This window comes from Epinephelus lanceolatus, chromosome 13 (assembly GCF_041903045.1).
Source record: "Epinephelus lanceolatus isolate andai-2023 chromosome 13, ASM4190304v1, whole genome shotgun sequence".
Lineage (NCBI taxonomy): Eukaryota > Metazoa > Chordata > Actinopteri > Perciformes > Serranidae > Epinephelus > Epinephelus lanceolatus.
Genome location: NC_135746.1, coordinates 29736413 through 29759066, shown reverse-complemented (window position 1 = coordinate 29759066; position 22654 = coordinate 29736413). Strand labels below are relative to the sequence as shown.

Here is a 22654-nt window from a genome sequence, read left to right as displayed (position 1 = left end):
AGTCAATGAACAAACATTTTTTGCTGTCGATATTGGCTGTTCTAACTTGTCTTTGCCAAGAGGCAAATCCAGTTGCAACACCTCCTGGTGCTCTTTTTGATAAACAAGCTCTTTTTTTATGCACTTGTGCACCTTATTTACACTCAAAGTACAAGAAAATTTGAGTGTAAATCAATTTTTGTTTTTGTGAATAAGGAAATGGTCTGCAGGCCAGCCGGCACCCTGCCATGGCCCAGGTTTGGCCTGTAAATTGAGTATCACTGTACTAAGATTTGATTGATGGTGGTCCACGCTTACAACAGTAACAGCAAGTGTGGTTTAATCCTACGGCAAATATTTGTCAAGCAGCCACTTAACCAGAAAGACAAACACCAACTGCAGTGACATATACATTTTATTTCCAGTGACTCAAGGGCGTAGGTTTCACTCAACACTAGGGGAGGGGAAGTATATGAAACAGGAGGTCTGGGGGTCCACTAGAGAAAAGTTGAACTGTCAAACAATTAAATTCTTGCATTCAGGTGAATTGTGATGCATTTTTATTTCTACTTTCATGCTTTTACTGGGGGAGACAAATGCACATGCTCTAAATATTGTAAATATTGCATTCTTTTGTTTTGGCTGTATCATATAGGGATCTTTGTTGTTTGTCTGTTTCCAGGCTTGATGTATAGAATAGCTCACCTGATGATATAAGGATCGGTGCAGCATCTATGCGATTCTGATGACGTTTTTGTAAGTAGAAAAATGAGACAGCCCTGGTGCACTGCTGTGTCTTCTTTCATCCTGCCACTAGGAGTCACACAATGCTGCACAATGCAGCAGACCTGGGGGGCTTGGAGAGTTCACTCCAAGTCATGTAAATACTGCCTCCAACACCACTGCCTTGCCTTCAAGACAGAGTTACACTGTTACGTAACTTTGGATACACTTCACAAATAGAAACAGTTTTGGCTGCGGCTCAGTTCAGCTTCATTTGGCTGTTGTATCACTGCTCTGCTATTTTGTTTAGGTCTATTAAACACTAACAAGTTTTTTTCGTTCTACTCTACAGCAGCTGCAAATATTTTCAACAGGGTGGAGTGTCAACATCTGGAAAGCTGACTGCTGGCATTCTGCATTATTCTATGCTGTGGATAGTGCAAAGTCTGACCTGTTTTTTTTTCTAACTTGGATCACAGCAGCAATGACGACCTTTGATGACCTCCTGGAAGAGGCTGGGAATTTCGGCCGCTCTCAGAAACGTATCTTTTTTTTGATATGTGTGTGGTCAATACCTTTTGGATGTGTGTACGCCAGTATCGTGTTTCAGGGCTTCGCCCCCGATCACTGGTGTCGGGACCCTGCTGTGGTGGAGTTGAGGCAGGCCTGTAACTGGAGCCTGGCGGACAGTCGCAGGCTGACGGTGCCTCTGGTGAACAGCTCCGGAGTGCTGCAGCACAGCAGCTGTGAGCAGTACGTGGTGGACTGGAACACAACAGTCACATGTGATACACAGGAACTGGACCTGAGTGAGCTCCCAGTTACAGCATGCAAGGTGAGACCCCAGGTGGCACCTGGGATACATGATTACAGCTGAAAATGATTAAAGAAACAGTCATTTTGGGGGGGGTTGGGAAATATTTATTTTGTGTAGATGAGGCGACTGGAAACAAGGGTGACTTGGCTCTGTCCAGAGATAACACTAATTATTAACTGGTCATATCTTGTTTGTTTAATCTGTGCAAAAAACTGAAGTGGAAAAAAATGTGGGGGTCAGGGACTGTTCGTTATTTATGAGAGGGACAGGGTGTAGAGGCTGAGTAAGCTCTTAACTGTGACTTGCTCACATGCATGTTTTCTTTAAAAGTTACAAAAAACCCCACCAAAATTACACCATCATTTATCATAGCCAGAAACTGTACAATAAATAAATTAATCAATTAAATTCAATTAAAAAAACAAAAAAAAAAAAAACAAACATTATTTCCGATGTCATGTGCAACTCACACTTCCACTCTTACCCCCCTACTTCTGGCCCCCTTGCTTGGACCACACCCATCTACAAACTCTGCATTCATTGTGATCTCAGCTACACACCTGTAAGGTTAGGTGACTGCATCATGCAGGGTTGCAGTGGTATCACATCAAAATCTCCTAGCCCATCATCAGGGTCATCGTCATATTATAGTATGTCATAGAAAGGTAAAATTAAACCCCAAAAGAAAAAAGCACCAAAATTACACCATCATTTATCATAGCCAGAAACTGTAAAATAAATAAATAAATGAATTAAATTAAATTAAATTAAAAAATTTTAAAACTTAAAATATGGTTAGATTTTCGAATTCCAGATGGTCCTTGGACACATCATGTACAACGAACACTTCCGTTAACAACAACAACTACAACAACAAAAATTAGCTTAAAATAGTGATATTTCATGAAAATCAATTTATTCTACATCTCATTTAAAATATGGCCAAAAATACACTGTTTGCAGGAACTAACCAGCATGCGTGACAAGATTGAAAAAAAGACACTTTTTTCAACTTAAAAATTTTGTCTTCAGCTTTTAATTTTAACTTTTAAACATCAAAGGGTAGGTTTTAATTGAACAAAATAAAATAACAAATTTATGGTGGTTGTGCATTTTTCCCCCAGTCACTCAGGGAGGCTCAAGGGAAAGTATTTGTAGCTTTGGGGAGGGTTAAAAAAAACAAAACAAAGTCACACCCCAGCCACCCTGTCCTGTAAGTAAAGAACAGTCCCTTATGTGCCAGATTCTTTCCTGACCATGAGCTGTTACCAGGCAACTAGTGGGGACTCCAGAGAAGCCCTGTAACCCCTCATAAAGTCATACATTTATGTTGTTTATTTCAGTGACAACAGAACCAAATTCTGGTCCCCATGATTGAGCAGTTTCTGGGGGCCCACCTCCCACTGGGGCCCACTTTCCCCCCCTAATACAATGCCCCTGTGTGTCATGCCCAACATTCAGCCCATCCCACATGGAATTACAAGCCACTGCTATGTAACATACATCTGCAAACGCAACAAATGTGGGCCCCGGGATGTAAAGTGGAGGTGCAATGGCCCCTTCCCTACTTCCTACCCCTGGCCCCCTTACTCTGACCACAAAGTCGTACTATACACTATGTCATAAAAAGGTAATATTAAACAGGTGATCACCACCCTGGGTCTCCTGGACCTGACAGTATCTGAAAAGAACTTTTCACATTAGGATCTATTGAATATCTACGGATTATCTTCATGAAAAGCTTTGTTCTCTTCTCCCAGACTCTTTCCAGATAACTGGCTTATTTATATGTTTTCATATGTGAACAGCCATCTCAGTCTTTGTGCATCATCTTAATCCCTATCCCCATCTTTCTGAACAAAGTGTCACTCAGTTCACAATAAAGACAGCAGAAATCAAAATGGAGTTCATTTACTGTATCGTTTAGACAACGCAAAACTGTCTGACTGTCTGACTGACTTATCATGTTCACACTTTAGTTTTTGTACAGACAGGTAGGTGGATACTCTTAGCTTGGAAGGAGTCAGGGTAGCTGTTTCTCCCAGTTTCAAGTCGCTCTGCTGAGCAAAGCTAACTCTAGCTTACTTATAACAGAAATAATCGATTTTCACATCTAACTCTCAACAAGAAAGCAAACCCCCCAAAATGTCAAACTATTTCTTAAAAGCAGCACATTTCAAGGATTTGGTTTTCATTTTGTTAAAAGTTAAGTCTACTACCGTGACCCTGAAGTTATGTAAAGATGTACTTGTTGCTTTCATGTGGTAAAATTCAGTACTTTGTTGGCCTTGTGATGAGTACAAAACTCTCTGGCAGTGTTGTGCACAGCTTCTCAGAAAGTCAAGGGCATAAATCAAAGGGTTTGCAGAGTTGCAGTTCATTTTTGTAAAGAACCACACATGAGAAGGAGCATTAGGTCAGATCATGATGGCTCTATTCTAAGGCTCATGTGTAAGAGTCCTTTCACCAGCTGTGTTAAATGCGATGTTTTGTTTTTGTCTTCTAAGAACGGCTGGGAGTATGATTATGGAGGCAGGAAGTCCTTTGTCACGGAGGTGAGAAGAGAAATCTGACGCATTCATGCCTCAAAACAGGGTGGATTTCGGTAACGAAAAAAACTAAAGCAATACAAATCACTGACTATTTCTCAATGCTCATCAATTAAATCTATAATTGAGCATATATTATATAGAGACATGTAACCTTTTTCCTTTGGGTCTTAGTTTAACCTGGTGTGTTCAGATGGATGGTTTGTGGACATGTACCAGTCTGTTCTCAATGTGGGCTTCCTTGTTGGAAGTTTTGCTTTTGGTTTCTTGGCTGACAGGTGAGGCCCTGATTTATCTTTTTTCTTCCATATTTGCCACAAATACACCTTCATCAGTACTGACTTTAGCTGTATCTTGCAGAAAACCGTTTTGTTTTGTCAGAGTTGCTGCATTTAATATTTTAAAAAAGCTGTATTTGTCTCATAAGTAAGATTAGTTCACTGCAAACGAATTTAGATGACTGGTTGTCTCTATGGCACGCCGATGCTTGTGTTAGACCACTGACATGCTGTTTCTATTTCGTATGTTAAAGCTTTCCATCATATGTTCAAACTAAACATGAAATGTAGCGAACAGGTACCACACGTATAAAACTGTGGCAATGATGTTAAAATCACATATTTTTAGTCAAAAAGATATGTTCAATCAAGCCTCTTATTTTGAAAGAAAACCTTGTCTAATGTCTTTCTTTCTTCAGGTTTGGCAGGAAGGTCAGTCTCCTGGTGTCAACCCTACTGAATGTAATCGCAGGGCTTGCGATGGCTATGGCTCCAAACTACATCACCATCCTGGTGTTTAGGACCATCCTTGGCTTTTCATCCAAAGGAGGCTGGATGGCTTCATATGTGCTGCGTAATGATGACTTTTTATATTAACTAAAACCAATTTTCCTCTGAGGCATCGCTATAGCCCCATTTCCACCAAACACTTTCAGTATGGTACCTTTGGAGCCAAAAGTAACCCTTCAGACATGGTACCTAGACCCTAGCCTTTCCCACCGCTAACAGGACCCTTCAATGTGGGCAGGGTTGTTGTCACTCACTGCTCCGTCCAGCACTCACTGTATTTCCTCCTTTATCAGTCTGCACCTCGTTTATTGTCTCCAGGATGAGGCTACACGCTGATATTTTCAGAACAAAATAAAACATGCTGCAGTGAAAGTCTCTCTCCATGGGATATTTAAAAAATAGCAGCTTTGTGCATTTAGTCCTTGTCAGGCAAGATCAGGGGTTTAGTGTTGCCGGAGCCCACAGGAACTACACTCCACAGCACTTTTTTTTTTTCTCAGAGTGAGGATTGGGATATATGCAGTTCACATAATCCGGCCGACATTAATATATGTATAAACGCTTGAAGATCCACTCATTACTAAAAGTGTTTGTAATATAAAAACTAAAGTGATAGTCAAAGATGTCACAGTGAAATTTAAGGTGTGCTGATGGAATCACTCATGCATTGAGTAACATTACAAGTGAACGTTCTGCCCTAAAAGTTGCTGGCAGTCGGCCCAGTGAATTAAGTTGTTTTTTTCTCCGACTCCAGCTGCTGTGAGAGGCAGCAAAACATCCTTTCATTTTATAGTTAGTCTACTCATAACGGTATGAACAGTGCCACAACTCAGCCCTGAGCAGAGTGACCATCCGCTATTGACCAATCAACAGACTGCAGTGTTCACAGTTCCACCTTTTAGTACCAACAGAGAAAGGACCAAAAATGGGGACGGTATGGAACGGTTCCATTGGTACCATCCACAACTTTTCACAGTGGAAATGGAAAAAAAGCGTACTGAACTGAACCGTACCATACTGTTCAGTGGAAACAGGGCTAATGACTACATTTACTGTGACTAAGTAACTGGCTTGATGATAAAAACATTATGAACAGACTGTGATGTTCAGTCATACTGCAGTTGTTGCAGTTAGCTCTTACAAAGTCAAATACTAAGATTTTGATTTCTCCCATTTCATTCTAGTCCAGTGATACTCAACTTACAGCCTGCAGGCCAAATCTGGCCCGTCAATCATTTTCTAATTCACAATGAGAACAAACTGATTCACACTGAAATTTTTTGGTAAGAGTGTGTATAAATAATGTATTTGAATCTAAACAATGTGTAAGAGTGCATCAAAAGCATCAAAATAAGGCTTGTTTATCAAAAAGAAAAGTGCCAGAGGATGATCCTGGACCCACCAACAGAGGTGCAGGCCAAACCCTGAATGTCCTCAGTTCCTAGAAACACCCCTGCATACACCTGACCTATGTGGGGCTGTTGCGACTGGATTTGCCTCTTGGCAAAGACTAGTGAGGTGGCAAACATCGACAGCAAAAAAAGTTTGTCTATTAACTGACCTCTTGCACCCTGTCATTTCACATGGTTGGCCCCCAGGCAAAGCAAGTTGAGTATCCCTGGTCTTGTCCATGCTCTGTTTTGTAACAAACACTCCAAATAGCACCTGTCAGTTACCTAACCTCAGCCATATATTAACCAAACTTAAGTCTCTACATGTGTATAATATAAAAATGTAGAAATGTACAGGATTTAATCGAATGGTACCAGCCCTTGACAGAGGTAAATACAGGTCATATATTTCCCTATACCCCTTTTGCAGAGATCTATGTCCACTCTTTGACTGCTTTCTTTTTTAGTAAAATACACTCAGTTTGAATGTTTCCTGTTTTTCTGTCAGTCACAGAGATTGTTGGAGTGGAGTACAGAAGGATGGTTGGAATTGTTTACCAGATGTTCTTCAGTTGCGGCCTCCTTATCCTCGCCCTGCTCGCATACTTCATCACTGACTGGCGCTGGCTGCAGGTTGCCATCACTGCACCTCAGATCCTCTTCCTGTCCTACTTCTGGTAAAGACTTTTATGTTGTTTTTCCTGTTTTGTATCTGTTTAGGAAGGAGTGGCTATATATTTGGTGGAAGTCAGTGTCTTGTCTCTTGCACTTTTTTTATGTTTTACTCAAACATATTACAATACCCAGAGTCATGGTTTGCGTGTCCTTGAAACCCTGGGAGCTGTGTTGTTGGGGGTAAAAGATCCTGGTAGGGTCTCCCAAGACAGAGTGGTACCAGGACAGGGACCAGACTTAGAGCGATACACAGACCCTTCATGAATTAGCCATTGAAACCTAGGTGTGCTGACCCCTAGCATCACAGAATGTATATCGTCACCACTCTGGCGGGGAAGTGGAGCTGATGCAGGAGGTGGAGTGGCACCAACTAGTTGGGCTCTCTGGGCAACTCAAGGCAGAGCACAAACTCTTTGGGCTTGTCTCTCTTCTTTTCTGGAGTTGCTTAGGGTGAAAGCTGCCAGGTGGGTGTGGGGATACTCACCAGCCCCTGCCTGCGTGCCACTGTATTGGAGTTCTAACTGAGGATGAGGGGGTTGTCTCTATGTGTCTCAGAGTTGCTGAGAGGAATTCTCTGACAATTGTTTGTGCTTATGCATCAAACTTCTTGGAGTCTCTGGGTGCCGTTCTGGAGACGATCTAGGGACTACAGTTCTGCTGGGGGACTTCAATGTTCTCACGGGCAACAATGGAGAAATCTAGAGGGGGTTGAGTGAGGAAGGGTTTGCCTGATCTAAGTGATGTTATGTTACTGGACTTCTGTGCTAATAATGGATTGGCCATAACAAACACCATGTTCAAGCATAGTGTACTCGTACCAGAGGTAGGTGCACATGTACCAGAACAGCCTTTCTGTCTTCATATTCCACCTGCGGAAGAATGTCTCATGCATCCTGGGGAAGGTTGTGGATGTGGAATCCAAGTGGACCGTGTTCAAAATCTCCGTTGTGGAGGCAGCTGCTAAAAGTTGTGGCTGGAAGGTCACTAGTGCCTGTAATTGTAACAACCTAAGAACCCACTAGTGAACACCAGTTTTGAAGGAAGCTGTCAAGCTGAAGAAGGAAGGCTTTTGGACTTGGATGGCGCAGGGGTTTTGTGAAGCAGCAGTCAGGTAAGCCAGATAGGCTGAGGCTACAGCGGTCGCCAAAGCGAAAACCTGGGTGTGGTAGGAGTTCTTGGGAGACTATGGAGAAGGACTTACGATGAGCCTCAAGGGAGTTCTGGTAAACTGTTGGATGACTCAGGAAGGATACGCATTTGTTGCATTTAAGTGTGGCTTGGTCTGCATATTTCTGTCTGAACCAACCTGGTTCCAAGAAAGTAGTAACTTAGCCAAGACCCAAGACGATAGACATTCTGTTTTTTGTTTTTTTTTTGTGTCCAAACCCAACATGAGCTCAATGCAGCTGATGTAAGGAAAACACTCTGCATGTTTCAACAGCAGCATTGGAGCATCCAGCCTTGCTGAGTTCATTTCCTTGTGTCACTATAACAACAAACTGAAAGACGACATAGCAAGAAAGGTGTCATCTGGCAAGGATATTAACTGGAAAGCAAAGCATGAAGCACCATGTCAACTGGGGAGAACCCGAGCACTATTTGTAATTCCTTGTCCAAACCCAGTGGGTTTCGATGGGTCCTGCTGTGTCCCGTCGGGCTCGGGTCAGGCATTCATTGTCTGTTCCCATCCCTTTCTGCCGCTCATTTCCTCTCTTCTCTTTGCTGTTTGCTATTTAATAAAATCATATAATATCTAAAAGTTATTTTTAAAGAAAACTTGACAACCCTGTTTCACAACAAAAACACATTTGACTAAGAAAGAGACCAAGCTCAGATCAGCTATTACAAGCAGATGTTTTGGTGAACAGCTGCTTAGATTTTTATATCTGTCAAACTTTTTGCATCTCAGGTTTGTCCCAGAGTCTCCAAGGTGGCTCATCTCTCAGAAGAATTCTTCCAAAGCTTTGGAGATCACTAAAGCTATAGCTAAGGAAAACAAGAGGACACTCAAGAGCTTTGAGGTAAATTGATTCAGTCGTTTGCTTAACATCTTAATTCTCCTGAGAGGAAATGACTACTTCTTTTCAGCATCACTCTGTGGTCCACTGAGTCAAATAATTTGTAGTGAGATTCCATGTTAATGTCACAGCTGGATCATGATTACTCGTTTCAGACACTGACTGAGGATGAGGGTGACTCCTCCTCTGCCTCTTTGCTGGACCTGGTCAGAACTCCAACTATGAGAAAACACACTTTAATCCTCATGTTCAACTGGTGAGACTCATTAAAAATCACAGATTACCCTAAATGTAGATGTTGAATCTTCTTGTCTCCATCGCTTTAGGTTCACCATTGCATTTGTATATCAAGGCCTCATCATGCGGGTGGGGCTGGATGGAGGAAACGTCTACATTGACTTCCTCATATCTTCCCTGATGGAGTTCCCTGCTGCCTTTTTCATCCTCTTCACTATTGAGTGCATTGGCAGGCGCATTCCCTTCGCCTCTTCCAACATTGTAGCTGGAGCTGCCTGTTTGATATCTGCCGCCATTCCTGAAAGTGAGAACAACTTCTTCTTCTTAGTGTAACTTTTAAGGAGAACTAGCTCACAGGGGCTTCAATAAAGAGGCTGCAACAGTCAGTGTGGGTCATAAACATGCCATTTATTTTACAATAACTAAACTTTAAGAACACAGGCAAGAAAGGACAACAGGACAGACAGTCATACTACGGCTGGGAAACCAACCACTCACTGCTAGGGCACTGGGAGTATACTATGTATTCAAAAGAAATATAAACCTGACACACTTCAAATAAAACACTACACTAATAAAGATGTGCAACCACAAACCATATCACCATCTAGAGTGAACTTCTAGCACCCCAACCACACCAGTGAATGGAGGACGCCACCAGCCGCAGCACTAGAAACAGAAGAAGACAGAATGTTAAAACTCTAAAACTAAACAAACTCCAATCCTATACTAAACAATAAAATCAATAAGGCTAAAACACGTAATACTAAACTAAAATAAACGGCAGTCAGTGCTATGCCTAGAAACAAACAAAGCACTGTTGATTTAGTTTGTAGGGCACCTTACAATGTTTAAATACAGCATGTTTTACATACCTTTGTGTAAGAGTCAACTTTTCAGTCTTTTTTCCTACAAACAAGTTACGGCAGACCCAGTATTAAAATCATTAAAATACAAATACCTCAGGGTGCATGCACCCCTACAGTACCCTAACAATTAAAATGATAACTTAGGCTGACCAAACGTCCTCTTTTGCCCGGACATGTCCACTTTTCACATCCCGTCCGGGGCTTTTTTATAAATTGATGATAATGTCCGGTTTTCCGTGTGTGTGTGTGTGTGTGTGTGTGTGTGTTAGAGTGCGGCACGGGCCACATATTTCTGTCCGAACCCGAACCGAGCCCGACATTATTTAATTACTAAAGCACTGAGTTTGTGTCACACAGTTGTTATATTTACAGGCTATTTAACAGGCCGGGCATGCGCCGTGGGTGCTCAGCTGCGGAGAGGGAGATCTCCGTGTTTGAGACGGGAGCGGGAGGCGGGAGGTCCGACGCTTCCAGCGAGAGGAGAAGGAGAAATAAAACAAAATAAGATAAAATAGGAAAACCTGTCTCCCTCTTTTATTTAATTTTCAGCGTTTAATCAAGGCAGAGGAGGGCGGCGGGAGGTCTGAGACTTCCAGCGAGGGGAGAGGTAGAAACAAACAGCCAATGTGTGTGTGTGTGTGTTATGTTCAGGTGTTGTCACGTAAATAACAGTGCCCAAGCAATAAACAGGACAGACAATAGGATTTTATTTATTTTTACACTACATTTTCACTGAAAGCTGACCGAATCTGATCTGAGCCCGAATACAATTTATAGCTACATTTTTGACCAAACCCGGCCCGACCTGTTGGGTAGGCCTGTTGTTGGGACCCATCAGGCTCGGATCGGGTAGCCACACTCTAGTGTGTGTATGTGTCCCCTGTCTATAGGGGCCTATCTGAATTTCTGTCTTTGAGAGATATTATTTTGTAATATAACTGAATCTTCTATCCATACATATAAACTTTAAATATATTAAAATTATAAGGCATCTTTGAGTAAACTGTGAGTATCATTTAAGTAGGCTATCTCGTGGCCGGGCCAAGTGTCCTCTTTTTTGGAAATCAAAATATGGTCACCCTAAACATGATTATAAAACAATGCTAAAACCCCCCAAAAGTCCAGCTTACCGGAGCCACAGGGAATCAAACAGTCACAGCCACATGGATTGCACACATAGAATCTGAGAGTGAAGCCTGCAGTCACATCTGCTGCCAATTAGCCCCTCCTCCATTTCCTGTCTCCCCTGATTGGTCTCTGGTCACACATCATGGTGTCTTTTTTGTTGCATTTAGCAAAGTGTAATCTGCATAGATAGCTGTTTAAAACACACAGTGGTGCAGTGGTTGGCATTGTCGCCTCACAGCAAGAGGGCTCCAGGTTTGAACCTGGGGTGGGGGATTCAATCCCTGGGTTGGGGGAGCCCTTGTACACAGAGTTTATATGTTCTCCATGTGTCAGTGTGGGTTTTTTCCAGGTGCTCTGGCTTCCTCCCACAGACCAAAGACATGCAGGTTAATTGGTGACTCTAAATTGGCCGTAGGTGTGAATGTGAGTGTGAATGGTTGTCTGTCTTTGATAGTCTGGCAACATGTCCAGGGTGTACCCCGCCTCTCGCCCAATGTCAGCTGGGATAGGCTCCAGCCCCCCCGCGACCCCTTATGGGATAAATGGTTATGGAATGAATTAATGAAATTAATGATTGAGTTTTCAGCTTATTAACAGCATATGGATTGATCAAGACCCCCAGTCTGTTTATGAGCTTGCCTGTTACACAACAGGCAGATTCCCCTCACTCACTACGGTGGGTGGGGAAATCAACACATAAAAATACTACAGATTTCTTCCCTTGCTGCTAACAGACAAGGAGATGTTTACAGAAGATGGAGTCAGTTGTGCTAATGCTCAATATAATCTCGCTTATGTCTTGCTTCCAGTGAAGATTCCCAGTCAGCATTTTACTTGCTTCACCTTATCCATGGAGTCAGTTTTTAAAAAATAACAATTTAGTATTTTCTTTATCTTTTTTTAATGTCATTTGGGCAGGGTTAGACGGGTCATATCTCAGCTCCACTGGCTTCTCAGCTAATGTTAGCTAGCTGCAATGACAGTTACATCCGTGTACTGCACCGCTGCATTGTGATTAGTTAGCACTAGAGAGACAGAAAGAAGGGAGAAAAGAGATGAGGTGAGGCACGAGTGGTGCAGCGTTGCTTGGGAAGGATTGTAAATAGGAGGATTGTGAGGAGTGGGAGGGCAATGAGGTGCAGCGTGTTCGCCACTGGATCCTTCTCAACAAGGATGGCTGTGGGAGGGCAGAGTTGGTAAGAAGTGTGGCAATGAAAGCAAAAAGAATTACAGAAACTGTACTTCCTGTGATGATGCCCTTCTCAAACTTCAGTTGTTAATTTAACTTTCAGACTAATGCTGTTGTAGTGTAAAATAAGGTCTCTGAACTTGCCTGTGACATAATGCTGGTTTAATGAAATCATCATCTTCATCAAACTAGAGCCACATCTTCTCCTTGCTGGCCTGGAACAACTTGATGATTTGGAGGATCGCTTGTGTCGTCTGCACACATTTCGTATTGGCTTAGTGGATTTTCAAGGCATGCAGGTTCTTGCAAACTTTGCCACACAAGCATTCTGTATTTCCTCCTTGGATCAGTCCGCATGAGATGCTCTAGAAATTCCCAGAAATTTAAAGATCTCTCCATGAAAATACATCATATTCCCTTATTTTGACATAAAAAAAATGGTAATTTGATGGTAAATCCAATAAAACTGTAATAGGTGGATCATGGACCCAAAAGCGACACCAGGGACAGGCTGAACAGTTTATACTGACCTTTAATACACCACTTTAACAAATACAGGGCGAGCACACACAACAGAGAGGGTCAATTTCCAATTTCAGAGCCCCCAGGGGAATTGAGTCAGCTCTCCAAATAGAACACTGAAGGGGAGCTGGTGTCGGCCGGATGCACACATACAGCAGTTAGTTCAATTATATGCGATAGTAATGATAGGGGGCAGGGATTCCAAAATCAGGAGTACTCAGAGGTTAGTCCGAGGCACACACACAAAGGTTGAGTGTGTAGTGACACAGCGAAGCACTTCACAGCACAGGAGAACACTGGTGACAGAACTGGTTAACTCACTTTGAAAAGCCGGGTGATGGTGTGTTTCTGGACAGCTGCAGGAAACAGGCGAACAGGAACCAGGAAGGCAGAGGCAGAGCTTGTGGTTGAGAACGGAAGGCAGAGTGGTTTACCGGGGAGCAGACGAAGCAGGAGAGTCAGGGACATGCAGGGTTGATAACCAGGAAGCAGTCGGGAGAAGAATGCTGGAAATTATTGCATGGAGGCGAAGAACAATCTAGCAAGAAGTGTCTATGAAGCAGGCATCCAGCATGGTAGACCAGCAGGAGTGGTAAATGTGTGAACAGGCGATAGACTGGCAGGTAGGTGTGGTGATGAGGCGGGATGAGTGGAAAATTACTGAACGGGCTGAGGAGATGGCATGTACGGCAGATGAAAAGTGCCCAGTGTGATATAAACACTGTCACTTGATCAGTTGTTTGTAAGAAAACAGGCTCACTATCAAGAAAATGCATTATAGACTGAATCATAGACTTCAAGGTATGATGTCTCATTCTCAGTGATATAAGCATAATAAGATAGACCTTCTGTGTAATCTAATAAATGTCATACTTATGCCTCAGCTCAGATGTTCTATCTAAAGAGTAGTATAAACTGTAAATAAGCGCATTTTTGTCTTTGTGCCTCAGGCTTGGTCTGGTTAAGGACGGTGGTGGCCTGCATCGGTCGGTTGGGGATTACCATTGCCTTCCAGTTGGTTGTATTTGTTAACACTGAGCTCTACCCAACGTTTGTCAGGTGAGGTCGGATTATCTTATCTTACATATTCATGACACAATAACACTGTAAAATACACAATGTAACTGCAAATGTTTGTTTGATTGGATTGACTGGATTTAGGAGCCTGGGAGTGTCAATTTGCTCGACTCTGTGCGATATCGGAGGCATCATATGTCCCTTCATGCTCTACAGACTGGCTGAAATCTGGCTGGAGCTGCCACTCATCATCTTCGGTAGGTTGTGACACAGTCAGCCGAATCCTCAACTTTAGCTGATTTATTTTTGTAGAAGTACACTTACATTGATGATTGATTAAACTGATGAAATTTATTTTTGTTAACTTGTAATGCTGCCATTGTTCCTTTCCGGGATACAATGCTTGATTTTAGTTGCGTTTCAGTTGTTGTCTTTTTGTGAAGATTTCCACCTTTCTGCTTTTACATGTTGCAGTGCTACACACTGAGATAAAGCCACTATGTATATACATACATATGTTATAATATTGACTAATGAAGCCCAACGATAGTGGATGTCTTTTTTTTCATCTTCAACTAATTCAGTCACTGTTTTATTTCATACAGGAGTGATTGCGGTGGTAGCTGGAAGTTTGGTGTTGTTGCTGCCTGAAACCAGAGGAGTTCCTTTACCTGAAACCATTGATGATGTTGAGTTTCCTTATAGGTGAGAAATCTTGCAAGCTGGTAAATAGATTGTATTATTTCTCTTATTAGTATTAATAATAGACGGAAGTACCAACAATTCATCACAGTTGTCATTTAATAAATTAATTGATGCCTAATTTTGGAGTAAAATTGCAAGGGAATGAGATGCCAATAAATTTGTTATGATTACCAATAAGTGTTAGAAAGCTTATCTGACTATGACAAAATTTTAACTGAGATTTATACGACATTCAGAATGTATCTATGATTCAGCATCTGAGACGGGATTGGCTGGACACATCTCTAAAACTGAATGGAGTTGAGCCAGTGGCTAGTAGCTAGCAGTGCTAACAATGGCAACAGTGCTGACAGAGTTCATTATTTTCTAATTCATAATGAAAGTAAATTGAAATAAACTGAATGACTGCAAGAATAATTTAAGTAAGACTTAAAAAGAATATTAGTTGAAAATAATTTTGTACAGTGGCATTATTTTATTGCAGCAAGGATGTTTATAAGCTTGGAAACTTAGAAACTTAACTAACATACCAGTGCGGCTGGACTATGCAGAGTGCTCGTATGCTGTCTGTGGTCTTAACACCATAGGGACAATAAACAATATGCCACTGCAAAATGTTTATGTTTTCATCTACATACAGTATTGCATCGTCAATGAATATTGTTTCATTTGGCTACTGGCATCCATGGTAGCATACCATCAGCTGTGAGTCCATAGTTTGGACTGCAAGGGATACAATCTCACTGTGTATAGTGCAGGTGTCCTGTTGAATAAAGTCATTTTGAAATGTGTCCAAGAGCCGGTTACGTCTTCTAAGAATCCATTCTTTCTTATTTGTGAAGTTTTAAATAGGCTACATTGCAGCACAACTTAACACAAAATGCCATCATGGCTGCTGTCGACCCAAAAACAGAGGTTGCTGCAGCACCCAAAGCATCCCAGTGTCCTCAAATCCTGGAAACACCTCTGCGTACACCTGACCTTTATAGGGCTGCAAGGACTGGCTTTGCCTCTTGGCAAAGATATCTGAGGAAAGCAAACATTCTTAGCAAAAAATATTTGTTTATTCACTGACCCCTTGGCTTCCTGTGATTTTGTAGAAGTGGCCCCCGGGCAAAGCCAGTTGAGTATCCCTGTTCTACAACAAAAAATGGAGAAGCCTGAAATACAGCACATACAGAGGGAACGTGACTTCAGCCCTGCTCAGGATGCCATTGCAATGCAAATAGTTGTTTGTTGCTAAATTAATATTCTGAATGTCGTATACAGAACCTTTAATGATAAATTAACCTGTATAAGATTTTAATTCTTAATGTGATCTGCAGAAAGTGTTTTCTATTTACTAAAAACAGAATATGTATGTTTTTGTTTCCAGGAAAAAGGAGGATGTCGTGGAGAACCAACAAATGAATAACCTTTTAAAATCAAACCTCAGAAACAACAAGAAACCAAGGACTGTGTGACTTGTGTGCATGCTAGTATAGATTTGACCTTAGCCTAGGTGTTTTTTAAATACATTTTCTATAAAGCATGACTTTCCAACTTCCTTTGCATTAAGTTTTATTTTTCAGCTTTTACAGAAAACACACCTTTACATCCAAAAACCAGGAAAACGATCTGCTTATTGTGCTTCCACCACAAGAAACAAAACACCTGTTGACAGCAGATAACACCAGGCAAGGTGTTGGTTAGGTTGTTATTTTGGAGCAGAACAGTACACACTTGTTAAATTATCTGCAAAAAGCACAATGAACTGTCACTTTCTGTGACTGAAGCTACTGTATTTGTTCAAGATGGATGATACTTTTTAATTGGCTTTGATGGTTCTGTCGATCCAGTCAATGAACTTGGAGACTCGGGCGTAGACGCCAGGTTTCATGGCATTGGCGCATCCCAGACCCCATGATGTCACACCCTGTAGGACGTACCTGTTCTGGGCATTACACACCAGAGGACCACCGCTGTCACCCTGCAGGGAGACAAAATATAATGGTTTTTGGTACAAAACGAGAGTGGAAAAGAGCACCAGCAAAACAGGAAGGAAGGAGAGTTTTGGATCATTGAACTACACAATTCAAGATGTATTTCTAAAAGATGTATCTAACATAGGTCCTATATTATCCTTTGGGGTATCATCGTTATTTGTTACAACAACTTTTTAGTAATGAACTGCTGAGCTTGGTAAGGAGCCACTTGCATGCACCAGTGGCACCCCCAGAATTTTTTTTCCAGGAGTGGCCAGGTTGGGCCACTGAAAATTTTAGAATGACACACCAAAACCAAAAGTTATAACTGAATTTCAGGAGTTCAGTAGCTGGTTTATAATTAATAGCTCGCTTTAAAATTGAGTGCGCCACAACCCCTTGAAGACAGCAATGTCGGCTTCCAACAATATTTTCAACAGGGGAGCCAGTGAGGCTGCCAGTAATTGTATCAGTGGACCCATGGCCATGAGTTTAGTACAACTAAATACTGAAATGGAAAGTTGTAATCAACATTTTGATTGAATGTTTTTACTTCTAAATAATTAGATTTTAATTATGGTAAAACTTCATTTTTCAGATCTGTAATATCCTAATACGTGAAAGTTTTCTTAACAGAACTAATTTTGTATTAATTAGAGCATACAACGTCATTAAAGAAATAACTACATCAGGAGCTGAGCATTGAGCTGCTTTGACATTGTTGGTCTCACGATGAATAGTTAAAAGGAAAAAAAAAGCAGATCTAGAGAAATCATCTTTCTTAGTCTTCTTCCTTGTCAAAACCAGGTGCCTACATTACCCATAATTCAATTTGAACTGTCAATTTGACAGTTTGGTTGGAGATTTGCTATCCTCAAGCAGAGATGATAATCCATTGCAAACTTTATTCTTCATAAATGATGAATTATATATTCACCTGCAAACAAATGTAACATATTTGCATGTTCAGCTGACATTCCTATCACTGGTGCTTTTTATAAAGATAGACACAATTCTCAGGTGGTGAACTTCCAATGAATTCATCTCAGATTAAATTACATATTTCTTTCCAGTGAAATGAGTTATTAAAAAATGACATACCTTTAAAATAAAATGTTACCTTATCACCAAAGACACTGGCAAACAGCAACACCCCACGCTACAGAGTTTTCTAAAATGTTTCCCAGTTCTTTTGAATTTTTCATACCTGGCAGCTGTCTGTTCCTCCCTCAATGTTTCCGGCACACATCTCGTGGTCTTTGACTCTGCCGTTGAGGTATGATGGACGATTACAGATCTTGTTCTCGATCACAGGGAAACCAGTTTCCTTCAGGACACCCACACCTCCGGTACCTGCAACACACCTCCACAAAGTTATCCACATTCTGGTTTCTGAATATAGTTTATCTGTAATTATCTTAAATTGTATTAAAATGTTAACTTTGCCTTGAATATGGGATCATATCTGATTATTTGTCTTTAACAGTGGTTAATTCTTGTTTTTTTGTTACCTTTGGCACTTTGCCATAAAGAATCTTTCAAGCGACTTGAAGAGTCACTTGAGTTTTTACCATGACTTTTTAGAAAAATACTGTTTATTTTAGACTTTAAGCAATAAAGTTCGTATAAATAAGGAATGCATGTTTTTTTTTTTAACATAGTGAGGATCTTTTTAACACAATGCTTTCTCTAAAAATTCCCTTAAAACCAAGCAGTAACTTCAGGGCCTGAAAGAGGAAGCCAATGCGCAAGTACCAAAAACTGCAGTTCCTTAAATGGCCACTTAAGGCTGGCTGGATTGAGCCAGTCAATCCTCATAAACTCCCATGTTAAAATGCCCAACTTTACAGCAGAAATTAACATGTTTATATGTGTCACCAAAGTCTATGAGTCAGATCCACCCCTCGCTTCTCCTCAGTTTCACATTCTCATCTTCAAAAATCCAACATAGCACGGCCAAAATGCCAAATTCAAGACCTCAAAACCAAAGTCCACATATCAATGGATGACTTTACCGTGGTTAAGTCCATCACATTTCCACAGTTTAATCACTGAAAGCAAGTCTTAGCCCTGAAACAACCCTTTGAAGAGGTGAGGACCAACCAGAATATCCCCACTTTTAAAAACGACCTCACTCCAAAACTTAAACAGGTCCCCACAAAGATAGCTGTACAAGATACACACATACACATGACATACTGTACCTTGAGTTTCACCCCATCCGGTCACATAACACTCGGTTCCACTGGGAACAATGAAGTCCTTCTCTGGCAGACAAGCTGGCAGGACTTTGTCATTTATTATTGCGGGGCTGAAAACACACGCACACATACCAGTGTTGAAATAAGTACTTAGATATTCTACTTAAAAATAACAATACTACAGAGAAATGTTCTGTTACAAGTATACAAATTCACAATGTTACTCATATAAACGTACAAAAGTATTAGCATTAAAAGAGTAATGAATATCATGTTATTGGGTCATATGATGTATTAAAATGTAGGCTACATCATGTTTATGTTGCATCTGGGGCTAATTTGAATTGTTACAATACTTCATTAAGGGACAGTTCACCCCAAAATCAAAAATACATATCTTTCCTCCTATCTGTAGTGCTATCTTTCACTCTAGATTGTTTCGGTGTGAATTGCCAATCCTATCACCGTACAGCCCGATGCGCACATCTGCTGCTAGCTAACCTAGCACCACTAAGATAGCTAATTTTACAGCACTTCCTCGGCTGAGCTTGATGCCATTTATGTTTACATCTTGCATGCTTCCATCTATGTAGTGATGCATTGGTGGGTTTAGTTCAGTAGAAAGTAGGACTGCCCCCTAATAGTTGACTGAACATTAGTCAACTAGAAAGGTCATTAGTCTGCAAGATTTCTTTGGCTGCTTAGTCGCAGAAAAAACAAACAAACAAACATGAAGCTCTATCAGGAGCTGCCCCTTGTCAAAATAAATCAAAACCTATATGACTAGACCATGTAGGAATTTAATTTGAAAGGACAAACACGGGAAGAGGCCACGCTCAGCAGTCAGACAGGAGTCATGTTTCAAACCAGTCACAGCCGACAGATATCTTTGCCTTCTTCTGTAAATATTCAGTCTGATAAATACAGAAAAGTTGATCATGTCGGGGCAGGGCTACTCAGAGCTTTACATATGCTGCGGGCATCTCTACAGCTGATATCTCCAACACTCTACAGCTCACACCAAAACAATTTCCATTGATAAATAGCACTTTTTGATTTTTACATGAACTGTCCCTTTAACCTATAATCATCTATTTGTTGATAATAATAAAAGTAACCAAAGTTATCAAACAAATGCAGTGGAGTATAAAGTGCAATATTTGTCTATGTAATGTAGTGGAGTAGAGCTAGAAGTTGCAGAAAATGGAAAAGCTTGAGTAAAGTATTAGTACTGCAAAATTATACTTAAGTACAGTACTTGAGTAAATGTAATAAATTACTTTTCACCACTGGGTAGCAATAGAGAACAGAAAGGATAGTTGTATCAGTATCATTATTTTGGCCTAGTATTAGTAGTGGTAGTAGGATGATCAGTCTCACCTCTGCAGTTTGAGCAGGGCGATGTCGGCTCCGTTGGGTCCCAGTATCAGTTTCTCCAGGTTCCTGTCCTGTTTCGACGGCTCAGTGGCGCTCTCCGTGTGGACACCCAGGAGTATCTTGTAGGCTGCCGGCCGTTTGGACCTACAGTACACAACACATTAATATATGCACAAGTCTTACGGTGGTTATTAAGGTTTAGTCTTTAGATGTTTTTTTTTTTTTTTAATTTTTATCTTCTCTCTGACCTCTCCAGGCAGTGTGCAGCAGTAAGGACCCACTGAGGGTGAATCAGAGTTCCTCCACAGAAATGAATTCCCATACTGGTAGAAAGAGACACACAGAATGTATTTAAGAGTAGGGCAGAAGAGAGGTATTATATGGCCTTTTTAAATATCAATTATTAGTTCAACATTTAAAGATAAACCCCTTGAGATTTTTTTAATTTCAAGGCAGTACTGTAGCTGTAACAGGCTGTTGGATCACAAGACAATACACATTCCTGCTTTAGCAAAATTACAGTTGGTGCAGTTTAAACATAGCCTTTTCACTTAGTTTGGTAATTTGGTTCATGGTCCTTTTTTGGATTTTAACAATATGAATAAATGAGGGTCATGGTTGGGGAAATATGAGCCTTATTTTGCAGATTAAATATATTATACCACAGTCCAATTATCAAAATATTGGTCATTGTTAGCCACCAGTCTGTGCAGGGACACAGGGTAACCATCCATTTTTCTAGAATATAATTAACCGGTGATGTATGAAAAACCCAGAAGGTCATTTGAAGATATTTACTGCTGTTCTGAAATTTCCAGTCCCCTCAAAGAAAAAAAATTCAGGTACTAAAAAAAAATGAACAAAAAAAAAAAAAAGTTTAACCAGTTCCCCAAGTTGTGATTGTCTAGGTTTTCCAACATCGCTGGGTAATTATCTTTTAGAGACACTGCTGGTTATCTCTGTGACCTCTGGAACCCATTACCTATACTTTTATCTTATTTTGCATATATGTTGTAAGTCCCTTGTCCTACTCACTTGGTCCTGAGGCTGATTTGCCAGGGCCACGAGTGAGCTTTAGACACGCATCCTCCCACGATCCGACCGAAACAGCGCTTTGGTTTGACAACTGGCGTCCCACAGTCCATTCCAGCTATAAAGAAAGTTCACAGTCATGAATTCTCACCAGAGAAGCAAAACACAAATATTAAATTGGGTTGAAATGGTATCATTTAACAACAATAAAAGTTAACAGCCACAGCAAGCAGCCTGTGAGGCTAATGCTCATTACAAACAAAACAATGAAACTGTTGGATGGACAAAAATGGATTCCATTATCAGATCTTTACCACAAAAGAAGTTGTAAAGCTTGACCTGAAGTCATGTTAAATCATAATAGTTTATCCCTTGTACTGTGGCCATTTTAACAGCTTTTATCAGTCATGTGTAACTAAGCACTCAGCTATGCTTGGAGCAAAATAACTACTGAGCTAGGGCTGCAACTAGGGCTGAAACAATTCCTAAAGAAACTCAAGTAACTCGATAACTGAAAACCATTGATACAAATTCTTTGTATTGAAGCTTTGTTTCATCAGGAACTGCCCATTGGTTCGACATCCCATTCGTTCGACGTCCCATTGTTCCGACCATATTAAACCCATTGTTCCAAAGTCTGTTCCGAAATCATCATGATGCCCTGTGGTTAATGTCTGGTTAGGTTTAGGCACAAAAACCACTTGGTTAGGGTCAGGAAAAGATCATGGTGTGGGTTAAAATGAAAAAGAAAGTGGCAAACACATAAGCCGTGAGCCTGCTTTGCCTCAAGCCTTTCCCAGCTGACCCAGAGCCGGTCGCGGTGCACCATATGCCTGCTGCGAGCCGTTCAGCACCGCAGACAGTCGGACTAATGGGATGTCGAACAAATGGGCTGTCGAACCAATGACATGGACCCTGTTTAATCCAACTGTATACAGCCCACTGTGTTTTGCACAGATGACAAAATCTGAGGGGGCATGGAAAAAGTCATCCAACTAAAAGAGTGTTGTAGGCTAGCTGGAAAAAAATAAGGGAGCAAAAAAAATTTTTGGTTGGACAGGAGATGCAGCAGCACTCAAGGACTCCTTACAGGACACAGTTAAAAAACCAAGCAGCAATGTAACCATAGATCATAAAATCAAACAATTCTGTTTTATACAATAAAAGTTGACAAAAAAAAAAACAGACAAAAATCGTAATATTAAATATCAGGTATAAAATCATCAACAGTGCAGGTCACCATATGCGTGTCTCCATTAAATCAGACCAAATATGTCAGCTTGAAAAGGTGTGTTTTCAGACGGGATTTGAAAATGGAAAGGGAGTCAATATTGCGAATGTTGTAAGGGGGAGAGTTCAAGAGGCAGTGGGCAGAATGGCTGAAGGCTCTAGAACCCATGGTAGTCAAACGAGCCCGGTCACACTCTGAAGTCGTCGAAATCCGGCGCTTGGGCAATGACTTGTGATGTCAGA

At 41.0% G+C, this 22654-nt stretch overlaps 2 protein-coding genes across 2 annotated transcripts in view; one reads left to right on the top strand and one right to left on the bottom strand.

The window, feature by feature from the left end:
- Positions 1 to 906: 906 nt before the first annotated feature.
- Positions 907 to 16153, top strand: LOC117270451 (solute carrier family 22 member 2-like). Its single transcript, XM_033648072.2, has 12 exons — positions 907 to 1537; positions 4027 to 4074; positions 4243 to 4346; positions 4766 to 4920; positions 6756 to 6924; positions 8832 to 8943; positions 9096 to 9196; positions 9267 to 9481; positions 13836 to 13944; positions 14047 to 14159; positions 14508 to 14607; positions 15983 to 16153. The coding sequence occupies exons 1-12, from the start codon at positions 1187 to 1189 to the stop codon at positions 16068 to 16070; spliced, it is 1665 nt and encodes a 554-aa protein (XP_033503963.2). The 5' UTR covers positions 907 to 1186; the 3' UTR covers positions 16071 to 16153.
- The window catches only part of plg (plasminogen), a 23198-nt gene continuing 16686 nt past the window's right edge, over positions 16143 to 22654 (bottom strand). Inside the window, exons 15-20 of the mRNA XM_078173967.1 lie at positions 21185 to 21299; positions 20398 to 20472; positions 20153 to 20293; positions 18776 to 18882; positions 17779 to 17924; positions 16143 to 16576 (exon numbers count right to left, since the gene is read on the bottom strand). Of these exons, the coding sequence (XP_078030093.1) occupies positions 16415 to 16576; positions 17779 to 17924; positions 18776 to 18882; positions 20153 to 20293; positions 20398 to 20472; positions 21185 to 21299 (746 nt within the window). The 3' untranslated portion in view covers positions 16143 to 16414. The remainder of the gene's footprint in view (positions 16577 to 17778; positions 17925 to 18775; positions 18883 to 20152; positions 20294 to 20397; positions 20473 to 21184; positions 21300 to 22654) is intronic.